At 32.6% G+C, this 14,806-nt stretch overlaps 1 protein-coding gene across 1 annotated transcript; it reads right to left on the reverse strand.

Moving 5' to 3' along the window:
* Positions 1-983: 983 nt before the first annotated feature.
* LOC136810617 (palmitoyltransferase ZDHHC20-B-like) lies at positions 984-10,465 on the reverse strand. The gene is made up of 9 exons (XM_067067178.1): positions 10,432-10,465; positions 9,820-9,914; positions 9,658-9,699; positions 8,449-8,518; positions 7,879-7,948; positions 7,313-7,466; positions 4,601-4,736; positions 2,763-2,889; positions 984-1,818 (listed from the first exon to the last, which is right to left on the reverse strand). The coding sequence occupies exons 2-9, from the start codon at positions 9,907-9,909 to the stop codon at positions 1,458-1,460; spliced, it is 1,050 nt and encodes a 349-aa protein (XP_066923279.1). The 5' UTR covers positions 9,910-9,914; positions 10,432-10,465; the 3' UTR covers positions 984-1,457.
* Between the last annotated feature and the right edge of the window lie 4,341 nt (positions 10,466-14,806).

Here is a 14,806-nt window from a genome sequence, read left to right on the forward strand (position 1 = left end):
CTCCAGGCTGCCCCAAAGTTTTGGGACATACACACACACAGACAGACACACACACACACATTCTCAGATTCTAACTCAACTGAAGTTGAGAACATATAGTGTAAATATAAACAAAGGATAACTTTATACAATAAATTAATGAATAAACATATAGTGTAAATATTGTTATTTTTTTGGCTAGATTTTATTATTTCTTGGATTTTATATATTTATTACGAGGAAAATTTTTAAACACAAACACAAGAAAAATTCAAACATTCAGAATAATTGTTGCAAAATAGTTTGTATTTATCTACATAACTCTCCCTGCAGAAAACTCCGTTAAATCAAATCCTTTTCCTGCATCCACAAGATTTTGAAAAAAACGTCATCAATTTTTCAAGTACTTGAAACTTAGAAGATACAATCGAATACAAAAGTCAAATTCTTGTTTGGGAGTCATTACTTTTTCAATCAAGAAAACTTTTCATTAAAAAATTAAATTCGAAAAAAAAATCGATTTACATAAATACAAACGAGATGAAATGCTTTGAAATGATTAATTACGAACGCAAGAAAAATAAACTTTGTGTAAAAATTCGGGTAGGAAAATCTGTCATGGTCAGCAAACTATGCTTTTTAATAAATAAATCGCACAAAATTGGCAGTTTTTTCACAAGTGTAACAGGCAGAATAAAATGACGCAATACAAAATTCAACAGTAACTGAATCTAATTGCGGCGAGTGACGAAAAACACTCGAAAAGAAATAAAATTCTCAGTCTTGTTAAAAATAAACAGGTCCCTTTTTAAATGAACTAATTGTCAAAAATGCTTGTTAATGTTATGTAATAATTATAGCACGGTACCGGTATTGTACGAGTAAAAGTAACTGGTTTATCGTCAACTTGAAAAATATCAACAAACTTTTTTTCTCTCCATTTGTGTCTCTTTTTCTTTGTTTTGTTTTTTCTCTTAAAATCTTTTTTTCTTTTCCTTTTATTTAGATGAAATCGACATCAAATCATTCGAAAAAAAAATCGAACGGTCATTAAAATGATCAAATCATTCATTCTTTTGATTGGTAAATTGATTGATAAGAAAAAGAAAAAATTTTGGGAATAAAATTGTACAAAATATGATCTCTCGCTTACCAGACTCCTTTTTTGAACGCGGTCTTGTATTTTTACGGTACAATATGAAATACAGGTTTTATGTACGCGTTTTGAGTCAATCAGATAGCTCATATTTTTCATGTTGATGATAAGGGGTAATTCTTAAAGAATTTATGTTCTAATACAAAAGAAAATTCATTATAGAGCGGTCGTGGATTTTTGGTAATTCCTATAGAATATTGAAAAGGAATGAAAATTATTTAACCTCTTTAATAGCAAACTATAAAATGAAGCAACCCCGATCCAAAAAAAGAATACAAAAGTAACCACCAGAAATAAGGTGAAATGTACTACCCAGATATTTTCAAGATTGTTGATTATCAGTGCGTGTCCTTAATAGAGTTGTCATATCAACATTGGTTTGACCATTATTCCTCTTATGTTGTGACAAATCAAATGCAATCTCCTCGTCACTGTCATCAGAATCTGATACAGATCTATTCCTCTCCCCATCACCAGGCCCATCCAGATAACCATTCAACTTGATATCTCCACCATTGACAAATGTAGCACCAGTATACACTGCTGATGGTTCTTCATAATCCAAGAGATTGTCACGCTCGTTGGATTCATCAATGTAAAGCAGGCCTTTGGATTCTCCATTCCTGGCAACTCCACCACTTCCATGACTAAATGATGTGGGATATTTATATCCATTGCCAAGCCTAGAGAATAAACAAAGAATTGAAGTCAAGAGTTTCCAAGATTCTTAATGACTCCTAAATTGAAACTTCCCATAGTTAAATGTACAAATTTACAAGGCATTAAGCATAATGACAGTTAGCATTACTTAATAAAAAGCTATTGTAAATAATAATTCTTATTAATTCTAGGGAATTTTAAATTTATCACAAATTAAATCTATGCTTTAAGTGCAATCGAAAAAGGTTTAAAATTTAAAATTGCTAAATTATGTTATTCAGTATTAATCTTATGCTGTACCTTTGTTATCAACATATTCTGTGTTAATTAAAATATTATTACAATCTGTTACAATTTATGTTTTAACTTCATGATGAACATGATAGTAATGCGTTTTAGACAACAACTGTCAAACATATAGGTACAGAACTAGGCTGGGGTTAATCGAAAAATTGGTTAATTACCCATCCGAATCCCAAAGGGCTAAACTTGTTGTGAGGTCGACATACGTACAGGAAATTCAACACCTTCACCCGGACTAAAGAAAAATAAAAACATGAGAAACTTAGATGTCAACCTGTACAGTGTGCACTAAATAAAACGTCAACAATAGTTATCATAAAATATTTGTTCACTAATATAGTTTGATTACCAAATCTTTTTAAAATACTGAAAAATTGATTGTTTGAGAACCGTTTTTTAAGTTGACTGTTTTATTTCGGACACGATGTATATCAGTGCAGTGGATTTTCCCAAGAAACTTAAATAAAAGTTTGATTAAAGTTCCTTGATTTCCCATAAAGATGAGTGCAAGTCGAAAGTCATGAATATAATGAAAACATGTTGATGGATTTTATAAAGCAATGCTAAATCCGAAAGTCTTGCAAATAATCATCTTTTGACCGAATGGTTAGACATCCCCTTGATAGGAAGACGTATAAACGAATTAAAGTAATCGAAAAGTTACGTTGTGAATATTGGTAGGAACCATTTCCATTTATTATTTCCAAACACTTGTCGGAAGTTGTTGGAACGTCCAAGATTGAAGCCATTCTTGTCTGGCCCATGTTGAAATATTGGACCTCGAAATGATTCTAGATAGAGAAAGAGACAAATTGAAAGTGAGTTATAGTTAATAAACTTGACACAAATACTTTAATAGATTTGAACTTTGAACAAGACGATCAACAAGTCAAAATTATAATTTCAAATAGGTCAGAAAAACTTTGATAGGTGTCGCCTTTGCTTGAAAATTTGGTCCAATAAGTTAGTAATAGAACAAGTGATACTTTTATGGACCTACCTGGTTATGCATTTAACACATATATAATTGATATCTACATAAGCGTGACCATGAAACAATCATTCAGAACACAAATAGTGACGATCTATTAAAATTAGTCGTTTGTTTCTTATAAAGAAACGTTTAGAAACCAAAATTTCATGCTCTTGAAATATTCTTTCATATTCAAGACTTCGAGAGCAAAAAAACATATCTCATCAAAAAATTCAGTAATTTCAAAAACGTTGATGTATGCTTATTAATAGTGATTCTTATAGATAAAGATGCGTTTTTTGAGCTGAAAAATTCTTTTTTTACAAAAATCAGCTTGAGCCATCTTTTACCTACTTTCATGCAAAAAGTCAGAAAAAACAATGATCCAATATTTCACAAAGTCCAAAAAACCATTTTTTAGCCGTTTTTTTAGCTGAAATTTACCCCTAAATTTGTTTTTTCGAAAATCGGGCTCCGTCACATTCGAGGGTTTATAGTTATGCATCTTTGCTCAAAAAATCATAAAGAATGAAAGAGCCAATCTCGAGAAGAGCTAATACCTAAGTAATTGATAATGTGCTTATAAAAGAATATCGAATTTGGCCTATTTTCCTATAAAAACACGCCAAGCAACCAAAATTTCATGTCTAAACACACATATTTTGTAAAAGTAAGCCCTCCTGAGCAAAAAAAACATATATCTCATAAAAAAATTGAGTAATTTGACTAAGAACATTGATGTATGCTTATTAATAGTGATTCTTATAGATAAACATGCGTTTTTTGAGCCAACAAAATTTTTTTGCAAAAATCTGCTTAAGCCATCTTTTACCTACGATGGTACCCTACTTCCATGCAAAAATCAGAAAAAATTAACGACCTAATTTTTCACAAAGTCCAAAAAACCCGTTTTTTAGCCGTTTTTTGGCCCAAATTTGCCCAAAAAATTTTTTTTTTGAAAATCGGGCTCCGTCACATTCGAGGGTTTATAGTTATGCATCTTTGTGCAAAAAATCAGAAAAAACTAATGAGCCAATCATGAGGAAAGCTAATAACAAACGAACGAACGAACGAACGAACGAACGGACGAACGGACAAAGGTTAATTTATAGGACCTCCACCGGGGTAGGTCCAAAAGAATGGAGAAAGAGCCCATATGTTTTAATCCTTTGAAGGAACTAATTTTTGGTATGATCTTATTTTGGCAAAAAATAGAAATTAAAAAAAATTAAATTTTGCAGAAACTTATTTGGCAAATAATGCAATTTTTCAATTTTGACTAGACCTAATTTTAGCAAATGGCTGGGTAGATTGCTTCTTTTTCAAGGAGATCCTAGTTACGAGCATTTTAGACAGAATTTAAGTGTTGATTTCCCCAAAAACCTTTTTTTTAAATTTTAACAACAACCTTAAAAAGTTGCTTTAGGTAAGTAGATAATTTTCGAGGCTTTACACATCAACCCAAACAGCCTCGATTGAGTTCAAAGAAATTGAAATTGTGATATTATATATGGAATGTCAACACTCACCTAGAGTTGTACGATTGGATAGTAGCAAATAAATATGAAACCCAAATAATGACCATAAACTTATTGAAAACATGGCTGCCACAAAAAATAGGAATAAAACGTGTAGGTTACTGCTGACTTTCATGTGATGTCCGCCCTGTAAAAAAAACATTAAAATTAAAAAATCATTTTGAAGGTTTCAAAAAATAAGCCCAACAATAAGTTTGATAAATGCAGTGACGGTGAAAACTCCAAGCACTTTTTTGTGGCCGTTATACGACCAAAATACTCAATTTTGAATTGAGTTATAAAACTCAATATTTGGAGAATTTTTATTTTGTTGTTAAAAATGTCAAAAAGATGCAGATGTGATAGTGAGCAAAATCAAAATATATTCTCTTTATGGTGATCGATAATAAATTTAATTCAGTACATTTCTTTACATTTTCACAAATACAATGCTTAATCCCTGAAAATAAACCTTTCAAAAGTGCCCTAAATGTGGTTTGAAAAATTTTGGTCCCTGCAGCGCGTATCAACCACCTACAATGGTTACTCCGTAGGCCAAAACTCAATTTCTAAGTCAAAAAACGGCCAGTGTTAAAAGTGCTTGGAATTTTGCCTGAGTGAGCAAATTAATGATATGGCAGTTTGGTAACTCAAAGCTAATTATTATAACTACAGTATATGGCCCCCAATATGTAGGTTGAATTTGAAAGCTCTCTCAAATCCGCAGGAAAAGACATTTTACAAAACTTTTTCCGCTTTTAAAACTTCAGCATCTCTACTGTTTTTTCCTGAAAGTTCTTTTCCCAAAGTTTCAACTTGAACAATATTTTTTAGTTGCTTTCATGGCCCCCAATATGTAGGTCAGGAATTTTTGCAATTTCTCCAGATATATTTGAGGTACAAGTATAAATTTTTGACCATAGTCTGGAAGTATAATTTGAAAGATGATGAGTATAAATTTGCTAGACAAAATGTTCACAGTATCCCTTGGTCGTTAAAATGTAGGTTTGTGGCCCCCAAAATGTAGGTCTACCTAAAATCAAACTGTATCGTCCAGTGATGTAAGAGTGAAAAACCATTGGTATGTGCTTGTTCTCCTATAAATTTTCCAACTAACTGATGTAAAATTTGGTAATTTTGATAAAGGATTTCAGGATTTTCGATAATGCAAAGTCAAAACCGAAAATTTTGAAATTTTGAAAATGGCTCTTTAAATGAAATGACGTTTTGATTGAATTAGACCATGGCCAGGTACCTCAAAACGTTTCACTTTTTTTTCAAAATGTCGGTGAATAAACTTTTGATATCTTTCTTGGTCAATTTGAGGGTGCTGATTCGGAATTTGAATGTTACCAAGCTTGAAAACCCGCAGTTTTTACGTAATTTGCGATTTTTTGCGTTTTTAGGCAAAATTGTAAGCCCTGAAAATTCATGATTTTGGGAGGGTCTTCAAAATAAAAAAAGACCTATACCACGTGATAGAGCTCTTCAAACTGAGCAAAAAAATGTATTATATCAAAGTCTCAACTTTTCTAGATCAAAAGTTATGGGCGTTTTTGTGGTAAAAATGTGCTATAATTTTGCATAAATTATGCAGATTGTGGGGAAATCCCCTGTTTTCAATCAATTTTTGACCATAAAATCGTCTATAACTTTTGATCTAAAAAAGTTGAGACTTTGATATAATACATTTTTTTGCTCAGTTTGAAGAGCTCTATCACGTGGTATAGGTCTTTTTTGATTTTGAAGACCCCCCAAAAATCACAAATTTTCAGGGCTTACAATTTTGCCTAAAAACGAAAAAAAACGCAAATTACGCAAAAACTGCGGGTTTTCAAGCTTGGTAACATTCAGATTTGGAATCAGCACCCTCAAATTGAGTAAGAGACATGTCAAAAAGTTGTTCACAGACATTTTTTATTTTTTTTTTATTTTTGAAACAATAACAATCCACTGGCCACGGCCTAAATATTTAAAAACCATTTTCTTTTGGAAATAATCCTATTTGGGTATGGATTACGCTGTAAAAAAATTCAGAATTAAAACTTGGCTCAATCCAAAGATATGAGGCTTTAAACTTATTTTTCTCTTATATTTTCCACGGAAACGATAATTTTCCCGATTTTGCTGATTAAGCAAATATTATTGTATATGAAGTTGATTTTCTGTTGCAAACTACGAAGTTAAGTTGGTAGCAAAAGAATTCCACAGGTTTTAGCTATTACCCATCGTTAGAATTTTCAAGTCTATTTATGCTAATTCAAGGGCCCCCAAAATGTTGGTTGACTTAAAGATGCCATATCTTTCATTCAACTTCTCAAGATATAAAAACATCTGGATTTTTGGATAGGTATTAGGTGTAGAAAGCATCCTATACTCCATCTTCATAACTTAATTTCAGTATCTAAAGAGCTACAAAGAGTTATATGCAATTTTTGGCAGATCTTGATGCAACATTTTTTTATTTAGAAGTAAATTAGCTAATCCAAATATGTTTTAGACCACCAAAACATGTTTTTCTTAAAGAAGAAATACTAACCTACCAAAATAATCAAAAATCATTTCATTTTGACTAATCTACAGATCAGAATCCTCATTTGAATTAAAACCTACATATTGGGGGCCACCTACATATTGGGGGCCATATACTGTAGGTCAAACAGATATTGTAAAACTGTGTAAAAAGTGTTTAATGAAGTTGAGTCAGAAAAAAATCATACTTACCGACCAAAACTTGATAAAGTATTTTAGTGAGGATAATGCAACATACATTGTGTATAAAATTGCATAAAATAAGAAGAGTACAAAGTATTTATAATTTCCCCATCCAACACAGTTGTTGACCCATGGACAGTGATGATCCATCTTTAAAACACACCTGAAAAAAAAAACCACAATGGTTCGAGATTTATTGGAGAGCTTAATTTTGGATTGTCAACTAAAATACAGCAAATATACATGTAATTTCAGGGATGAAATTAGCGTATCGCATTTAGCAATTTGCGATGCGTTTTTGGATTACTTACAAGCTAAAATTGAAAATTTATTCATTTCAAGATGCAAAAACCATGCTTGCCAAAAAGGTGCTATGCACTTTCTAACCCTTATTTCGATGCATGAATTTTTTTAAATGCAAGTACATTTTCACTGAAAAAAAAACCTTAAGCAGAGGAGCTGAATAATGAATACAGTTTTTCGTAAAGTTTAACATGCATGTGAAACATTTTTATTTGCTGTTAAATGGGGAGAAAAAGTAGTTTCCTTCAAGGTAAATAAGAAACAAGACTTACTGTTGACACATGGAGCAATGATGGCATCTATCTGGCTTAATTCCTTGGCATGTATCACAAAATCTGACAGCTATAAAGTAAAGATTAAAAATGGTTTATCGTTCTATCAGCCTGCTGGGTTACAAGATAAAAAATCATTTAAAATTGATCTTAGCAACCAGGCTATGTAAACTTAAAACAACACTATGTTTTTTATAAACTTCTACAATTTGCAATTCAAAATCAACACCAATTACTAAAATGATGATAATTTTGAAAACTTAGTGCTCAATTGATGAGGAACATACCTAGCACTATTCCCAAAATCACAGGGGTGCGTCCAAAAGTTAATGCTGAGCATGTGAGGTGCCTGCAATTTTCACACATTTTTAAGGCATAAAAATACAAGGGATGTAAAAAGCATTGGGATTTTAGGGTAGTATAAAAAAGCCTTAGTTCTAAAACTAGTCCTTCACTATAACCAAATCAATAACAAAAAAATTGCACATGTATGCACATTCCACAACCCAGATATGTATTTGATTATAAGGTAGTTTGTGTATGCAACAAACAAATGTATAAATTTCTCACTATCATTATTAGCATATGTTACAACTGGTAAGTCTTTTGCAATGTCTTTCAATACCTCTTGAGGATTGTCCTAAAATATTTTTGATATATATTAAAGCTGTCAAGTAATACAAATCAATATGCATGGAATGTTCTGAAAAGTTTAGTAGAGTGCTACCGGGTGCGCCACAAAAAAGTTTCTCTCTTTAAAACTAATTTTCTAGAAATCTAAAGATTTTAAAAGAACCATTCCTACTTTACTGGAAAGAAGAAACATAAACTTAAATTTTGATGGGTCATTTATTAAATTTGATTCATTAGATCAAAAGTTATGCTCAATTGAATAAAAAAATTTACTTTCTGAAATTGTTAAAAACGTTAAAAATCGATCTATCAAATTAAACAGAAGCATAATTACATGATACATCATTTTCCTTCGTTTCAGTCATTAAAAATGATAATTAGCTGTCTAAATGACCTTTTGTTATGTAAAGGAAAGTTGAATTTCAATAAAAGGCAGAAAATTCGTCAAAAAAAGCAAAAAAATCTGGTAAAATTCATGAAAATACATAAAATATTGGTTTCGAGGTAGATCCAGCCTTACATAGACTTTATCCAATCTAAAACCGATAATCGGAGGAAAAATTTTGGTAAAAGTAAATTAAAGTGATTTTGATGAAGATTTTAAACCCTTTTGGCCTTTCAGTTTCGAAATTTTATGTGTTTAATCACTTTTAATCATGTAAAGGTTATTGCGATTGCCAATTTAATGTAAAAATTTGATAGGTCGATTTTCAACTTTTTCGAGCACTTTCAGAAAGTAACTTTTTTATTCAATCGAGCATAACTTTTGATCTAATGAATCGAATTTAATAAATGACCCATCAAAATTTAAGTTTATCTTTCTTCTTTCCAGTAAAATAGGAATGGTTCTTTTAAAATCTTTAGATTTCTAGAAAATTAGTTTTAAAGAGAGAAACTTTTTTGTGGCGCACCCAGTATTTTCATAAAATTCAATAAGCAGACAACATTTCTCCTTTCAAACGGTTATTCAGTTATTTTGTGCAAGTTTTAAAAACAACAAACCTGTGGGAGACCAAAACCAAATAGAGAGTAATACAGCACAAAAAAAATAACTCTAGCATTGTTTTCCCCTTACAAGAAATTGATTACTCTTCTATCAAGAACATTTTTAGTAATCTTCATGGCTTAAATGATTTATTTACTTACACAATTTTCATATCTTTCAAAATTTTCATATGTCAGCATAAACTAGAAGAAGAAACAAAGAAAACTTTAGAAGGTCTAGTTAATAATGTAACCCTGTAACAAGTTAACAAGTTATTGACAATCTATAATTAAAGTAAAAGAGATGAAAAATTAGAATCATACTGATTTGGGCATATACCCAGGTCTTCCCATGATAGCTTGCCAATATGCGATCATAAACATCACGAAAAATGGATGATAAAGTATCAACATGATAGCTGGGATAAAACAAAAACCAACAATATGAATGGATTTATGTAATTTACAATATTACCACAATTTACAGTAACCGGTTAAATTGTTTTAGGTGTGTAATAGCACTTAAAATACACTTAAAATCTCTGAGGAGTGCAAGCAACCATGTACCATAAATTTAGACTTGACTATTAAAAGTGGTTAATAGCATGCCTTATCACACATCTAAATTAGCAAAACTCAGATTTAGGAGTGTGATTGAGCACACAACTGTAGTTTTCAAATGACAAAACCTGCATTAAAAGAATACTGCAAAACATGATAGCAAACTCTTTGAAGATACTTAAGTTATTTCCAAGGGATCAAAATGAAATGTTAGTACATTAATGCGTAATACCTTTTTATCATGGATTTTGGAATTTTTAAAAAGATCTTTGACTTTAAAACCTCATAATTTTAAAACTGTTGAAACATATGGAAAAAGACCATTGAAAACCTATTCCTTTCATGGCTCAACCGGTATGACCACTAAATACTGACCTTTTTCTGTTGAACTTTCAACATTGTCTAAAATACAAAAGAGAATTTAAATAATCAATTAATAGAGGGTTCATTGAATGCAGACTGTTTCAAGAATTACTGTTTTTTAGTAAAGTTATGACATAATAATGACAAAAAATATCAAAACTTTTGATTGGATTGAGTTAAACAGACAGGTAAGCCCATTTTACAAAGCTAAAAAACTAATTTCATCCATTCGAGCCAGAAATTATCTGGGCTGTATTACAGAAATAAAATCCTAATACTCTTTTGAAGACTCCTCCCCCCAGTTGTGAAATCACATCTGAGCATTTTCCAAGAGAAAAATGATAAATCTGTATTTCCAATTAAATACGACAGGCTCTCTTTGCCCATAGGGAAATGATTTTCTGTGGTTCTCAAGGGAATAATAATCTTCTTTTTCAAAGAAAAATTCAAAAGATTGCTAAGGATTTCAGTTATTTGTATTTTTTGCAAAAATTTTCTTTCAAAAGAAATCAATAAAGTGCTGTGATTTTCTTGGAGAATACACGAAATGATTTCCTTGGAATTACTATAGGGAACAATTGATTTTCCTGAACATACTGGAAAGAACGGAACAAAGGATTTTCCTGGGAAAGAACAACTAACCAAAGGATTTTCCTTGGAAAATACGATCTGTGATCTTCCTTGGAAATACGCAACACTAATTTCCTTGGAAAATACGCACAACAAATTTCCTTGGAAAATACGCAACAACTATTTTCCTCAGAAAATACGGACCAGTGATTTCCTTGGAAACTACGGTCTAGTGATTCCTTGGAAACTCGCAATAACTAAATTTCTTTGGAAAATACGCAACAACTAATTTTCCTTGAAAATACGCAACAACTATTTTCCTCAGAAAATACGGACCAGTGATTTCCGGGAAATACAGCTAGTGATCTTCCTTGGAAAATACGCAAAACTAAATTTCCTTGGAAAATACGCAATAACTAAATTCCTTGGAAAACTAAGGGACAACTAGTTTTCCTTGAATTAATTTTAATCTTCTATCTTTAATCTTTCTTATCCTTTCGGGCTGACCTTCCAGCACAGCTGGTTTATTTCCTTAATCTAGGAAGCGTTTCTCTTTATAAAAATAATTTACATAAAAATATAGCAGCTTTTTGTTGAAACTGCTGATGCAAGATTTAATACAAAAAAATATAACATGATAGTTTTCGAGTTATATATATTTAGTGCAATCGGCTCTGCATGTTGGAAATAATCTAAAATCATTTCTTTAAGAAGTCAATACTTGACAGGGTAAATTATACAAGTCATGGCAAATAAAGTCTCAGATAATCATTGTTCACTTCTCTTGCACATCAGCTGCGTGGCGAGTGGATAAGTCCATGAAACGGCAACTTAAGGGTAATGATTATAGAGAGTTTGAATCCTATACGGGTGCGACGAAAATTGTGTTATTTTGTCTGTTTTGTCAATTGATCAAACTTGTTTCTGGTTTTATGAGCTCTTATTGATATTTTTGAAAATTTCCGTTAAAATTTTAAGAAACAAAAATTGGGGGGGGGGGGCAGTCGGCAAAATGACCGACGCCGCGACGGGTATCTGCAGGCGGTTTAGGCTATCTGATATTCCGATGGCGTATTGGCCGCCCCACGCTAAAGCTAAAGGAGCGGACCAATATAAAATATGCCGGACCTTTAGAGGCAAAAGCGTGTCGTAGCATATTTTCCACATCTGGTACCAGATAACGGTTAAGGGTATGTTTTCCAATTTATCAGAAATGCACTGTAAGGGTGGACTTTTGATAAATGCACTGTAAGGGTGCGATTCTAAAAGCCAATTTTTTTGCCGCACATACTGTCAATTGGTAACCCCCCCCTCAGCTCAGCTCAATGCAGTTTGATTCAAGTACAGTATTTCAAAATGGATCAGGTTGATTAGCGGGTGGAGAGTCAAGAGTCAAGAGTTATGACTTTCCCTTGTCTTGAAAATCTAATGTTCCAAAACTTTCAACTAAAAAAATGCTAAAAAATCGGCTTTCGTCTTTTTTTATTTTATCTTATAAACACTTTTTTCAGAACCACATGAAAGAAAAGCAAAACTGACTGAATATACTGCCAAAAAAGTGATTGACAGGTCTAGAAAATGATTGACAGGCCCGGGTTTAGTATTTTCGTGAGCATCTCGTTATATTTATCAAAAAGTAATATACTTGTGGAAAGCCCAATTATTCTACTTTTTCGAATGCTGTGTCATGGAATTTTTTAACATTAAATAGAACGGGGTTTCCTCTGATGTAAACAAACCTCGATCCTATCCTGGAAATTGACATTGAGCGTAAAAAGACAAATAAAGTATTTTCCTCCTTTTAATTCAATTTCCAATAATTAAAGACTAACTTGAAAACACCAAGAGTGAAATGTAGCTAAATGATTAGAACGCCTTGCGACTTAGAATTTTTTTTCAAAACTGAAAATTTGACCCCGGCTTGAACTACCAAAGTCTCTTGTCAATGATTCTGAGTCCGGCACGCTAGCTGTGTACTATCGAGCCGATACGAAACTGCGTAATTCAAAAATCCTTATAAAAAACACTACTGCATATACGGGTGAACTGACCTTGGACCTCATGGGCTAGGCTAACTGTTTAGATCAATTACATACTCCAGGCTCCGTAAGGATCCTTATTATAATTGAAAAAGCGTATACTAACAAACGATACGGAACTCGTGAGAGTGCTTTTTAAACCGTTGTCTTTGTTTATCTTCACAAGATTTTGTTTATCTTTGCAACTTGGTTCTTGCTTTCGGCCTTTCGTCTATTCGTTTTCAGCCTATATCACCTTCGATTTCAGCCTCCCGACTCCCACCTCCCGCCTCCCAGCTTTCGTTTTCAGCCTCCCGCTCCCCACTTTCGTTTTAAGCCTCCCGCCTCCCACTTTCAATTTCAGCCTCCCGCCTCCCACTTTCGTTTTCAGCCTCCCGCCTCCCACTTTCACTTTCAATTTCAGCCTCCGCCTGCCACTTTCGTTTCAGCCTCCCGCTCCACTTTCAATTTCAGCTCCCGCCTCCCACTTTCGTATTCAGCCTCCCGCCTCCCACTTTCAATTTCAGCCTCCCGCCTCCCACTTTCGTTTTCAGCCTCCCGCCTCCCGCCTCCCACTTTCGATTTCAGCCTCCCGACTCCCGGCTCCCAGTTTTCCTGTATGCCTTATAAAATGCTCTTTGATAGAATTATTTCAACGGAAAAAACGGAGAAATTCAGGACTACGGTTATGTTTAATGATTTAATTTTTTCCTCTCTGAATGAAGGAAGTTTTATGGCTTTTCATTACAATATTGTAGGAGACAGCCAATCGAAAAAATGGCCAGAGTGTTTAATTTTTGTTGCTAAAATGGATGTAGGAAATATGAGGAAGCATACTGTGTCCTGAAAGTTTTTCTCTTGTTTTTATGTCTTTTATGCTCTCTCACAGAAGTATTCATTGTTTTTTGGTTTGGTTAGCTACCAGGAAACCGTTTCTATAGCTCTTCTTGATGATTGTTTTATTTTTTTTTTCGCTTTTCAATCTTCACAGAAATTGAAAAACATTAATAAAATTGAATGATATAAGCTTTGTTGAGCTATTATATCAACAAGAGGGTATTATCATTGATAGAAAGCTATGATTGAAATATAATACGTGATGAGAGTTGTATATAAAGCTTATAAAAAATAGGGGCTGGATCTGCTTTCGAATCGATCAAAATTCCCTTTGTTTGAAAGACCTTTGCTTTTATCAATTAAAGGGGAAAACATGAATCGAGTATTTACAAATATCGACACGACCCCCGTCTTTGCATTGAAAACATGTCTATGAAAAGTCATTAAACATTAATAAAATCTTCTATATTGCTTTTGTAGAGTGTATATGTGTGTGGTTTGTGTTAAAATCGTTGGCATATTTTGTTTATAATATTCTTATATTTGACTGTGCAGCAGTGGACATATTTTTACTTTCTCTTTTTGCTTCTCTTGCTGCATCATTTTTGAAGTTTCGTACATAACGAGTTTAATGTACAAAAATTCGACATTTTTTTGTCTGCTGTTGGAGCGTCTGGTTTGTGTTGCTGTTGCTGTTAATGATATTATTGGCGTCATTTTTTTGTCATAGAAAAAGAAAAATTAATTACAAGTCGAAAACAAATCAATGACTTGGTTAGAAATGAAAACCTTTCACAACCTTTCAGAAAGATAACAAAGGAGAGATGTCATTAACGAGCTTATCCTGTTGCAATTTGCTTTAACGGGATTGTTTTTGTTCTCGAATCTTATGAAATGCGTGCAAGTCATTAAACTATACACTCAACTCAACTGGGAGAAGAAATCTTTTGTGATTGTTTGAA

This window comes from Clytia hemisphaerica, unplaced genomic scaffold, assembly GCF_902728285.1.
Source record: "Clytia hemisphaerica strain Z4C2 unplaced genomic scaffold, Clytia hemisphaerica genome assembly, whole genome shotgun sequence".
NCBI lineage: Eukaryota > Metazoa > Cnidaria > Hydrozoa > Leptothecata > Clytiidae > Clytia > Clytia hemisphaerica.